Source organism: Ipomoea triloba, chromosome 1 (genome assembly GCF_003576645.1).
Source record: "Ipomoea triloba cultivar NCNSP0323 chromosome 1, ASM357664v1".
NCBI classification, from domain to species: Eukaryota; Viridiplantae; Streptophyta; class Magnoliopsida; order Solanales; family Convolvulaceae; genus Ipomoea; species Ipomoea triloba.
Genome location: NC_044916.1, coordinates 17,459,693 through 17,462,111, shown reverse-complemented (window position 1 = coordinate 17,462,111; position 2,419 = coordinate 17,459,693). Strand labels below are relative to the sequence as shown.

General features: G+C 34.2%; 1 protein-coding gene and 1 long non-coding RNA gene across 2 annotated transcripts; both read left to right on the top strand.

Moving 5' to 3' along the window:
- Positions 1-990: 990 nt before the first annotated feature.
- LOC116015125 lies at positions 991-1,561 on the top strand. Its single transcript, XR_004097555.1, has 2 exons — positions 991-1,046; positions 1,155-1,561. It is a non-coding gene; the product is annotated as an uncharacterized LOC116015125 (long non-coding RNA).
- Positions 1,562-1,612: 51 nt separating this feature from the next.
- LOC116007198 (zinc finger BED domain-containing protein RICESLEEPER 2-like) lies at positions 1,613-2,419 on the top strand. Its single transcript, XM_031247846.1, has one exon. It carries the CDS (start codon positions 1,613-1,615, stop codon positions 2,417-2,419), a length of 807 nt encoding a protein of 268 aa, XP_031103706.1.

Genomic DNA, 2,419 nt, shown 5'->3' with positions numbered 1-2,419 from the left:
ATATATATATATGTATGTATGTATATATATATATATATATATATATATATATATATATATATGGGGTCATTAAGGTCATTTAGTGCAACCTAGGGTTTCAATTTTAATTTTTCGTAATTCCTAACCATACGGTATACCATTAATACCAAATTTCCTAATCTCTAAGCTCTCGCCTCTCGACATCGCATCCCAGATTCCCTGCCAGGTGCCGCCGCCCGTCACTGTCGTAGCTAGCACTCCAACACCACCGTAGTAAGCCCGTAACCAGCAGCCCAGCACTCGTCCACCACCGCCGAAGGCACCACTCTTCCACCGCTGAAGCCACCACTTATCCAGTCGTCTACCAACGTCGAAGCCACCACTGTCGAAGCTACCACTCCTCCACCACTGCCGAGCACTGTACGTATATATTTATATTTGTGATTCATTCACATATATTTATATTTGTATCTACATTCTAAGTTTCTAACATATATTCATATTTGTGAATTGTGAATTGTGAATTGTGAATCACTGTAGCTACATTCTAAATTTCTAATTTATATTTATATTTGTGATTCACTAACCACTGTACATATATAAATATATTTTAGAATTTTTAATTTTTGTAGCTACATTCTATTATTCTAACATATATATTTGTGATTCATTGTATGTATATAAGTATATTTAAAAAATTGTGATTTTTGTAACTACATTCTAACATATATATTTGTGATTCATTGAATGTATATTTGTGAATTTCTTTATTAATTTACAGTTTTGGATTCACATGATCACATATATTTGTTGTTCGCTGATTCCTTGCCTTGCCTGCTGTTTCAGAATTCACTGAAGCTACTTTAGAAACACATACGGTATTTTTAATTTTTGTTTTTGTTTTGTACAGATAAATATTATTGAGTTTAGCTTGACTTTAGAACTATTATGCCACTTTGACATTGTATTTGTGTGTTTATTTGTTCTTTGAATTTTCTTGTTTAGCTTATTGGATAATTGGACAAGTTGAAGAAGAACAATATAGCATATTGTACTATGTCAATGTGGTAGTATTCTATATTCTCTTCTTCTTCTTCTTCCTTTATTGTAGAAAGAATATTTTATACATTTTAATTACTTGTTTGTATTATGTATAATTGTTATGTCTTACGAAGGTTTCAACACAATTGATGAACCTTCAAGTCCAAGTGTTGGTTCTTCAACAATACCTATTGACATGGATGAAGCAAATCCAACACCAAATGTGGAAATCATAGGATTGGAAGGAATGGAAGGTGATGTTGGAAAGGACGATGGTAGAGAAGTTGAAGAAGTGGAAGGAGATTGTGAACCTTATAAGAAGAAGCAAAGGAAAAAATCATTAGTTATTTGGCAAAAAATGACAGTGGTGCGACTTGAGAATGGGGAAGAAAAAGTGCAATTCAATCACTGCAACATCAAACTGAAAAAGCAAAAGGATGGCACAACCACACAATATAAAAGACATTTAGACAATTGCATAAAACGCAGAATCCATCTTTCAGGGCAAAGGAACATTTGTGTGATTCCATCGACACAAAAATCGAAAAGTGTTAGTGGTGTTCAGAGTTGGAAGTATGATCAAGCAAGGATGATGGAGGTTATATCTCACATGATAATGGTTCATGAATTGCCATTTTCTTTTGTTGAGTATGAACTCTTCAACATAGTCATGCAATCTGCAAGTCCATATTATGAGCGAATTGGTCGAACAACAACCACAAAAGATTGTTGGTCAACTTATGAGCTAGAAAAGAAACGAGTACAAGGGTTGTTGAATTCAGTTGACAAAATTAGTATCACGACTGACATTTGTACATCAAATCAGAACATTCAATACATGGTGATAACTGCTCATTTTGTGGACATGGATAGTAAGTTGCAAAAAAGAGTTCTAAACTTTGTTGAAGTGCTTCCTCCGCATACCGGTACATGTGTTTGTGATGCAATATACAAATGCTTACAAGGATGGGGTATTGAAGAGAAAGTGTGGACAATCATGGTGGATAATGCTTCTTATAATGATTCAGCTGTGAGATTGTTGCATGACTCTCTTTCTTTTCATATAACTTTGCCACTAGATGGTAAGTTGTTTCATGTTCGTTGTTGTGCACACATATTGAATATTCTTGTGCAAGATGGTCTTTCTAAGATTAAGTCTATCATTGAAAATGTTAGAGATAGTGTGAAGTATATTAGTGCCTCACCTCAACGGTTGCATAGTTTTAATGAGATTTGCAAACAGCTTCGAGTGTCGAACAAGAAGATGATTTTAGATTGTTGCACTAGGTGCAATGCAACGTTTGCTATGCTGTCATCTGCTTTGAATTTTAATAAAGTATTTCCTTGGTATCAACTTCGAGATCCAAATTACAAATACTTGCCTTCTGATGATGATTGA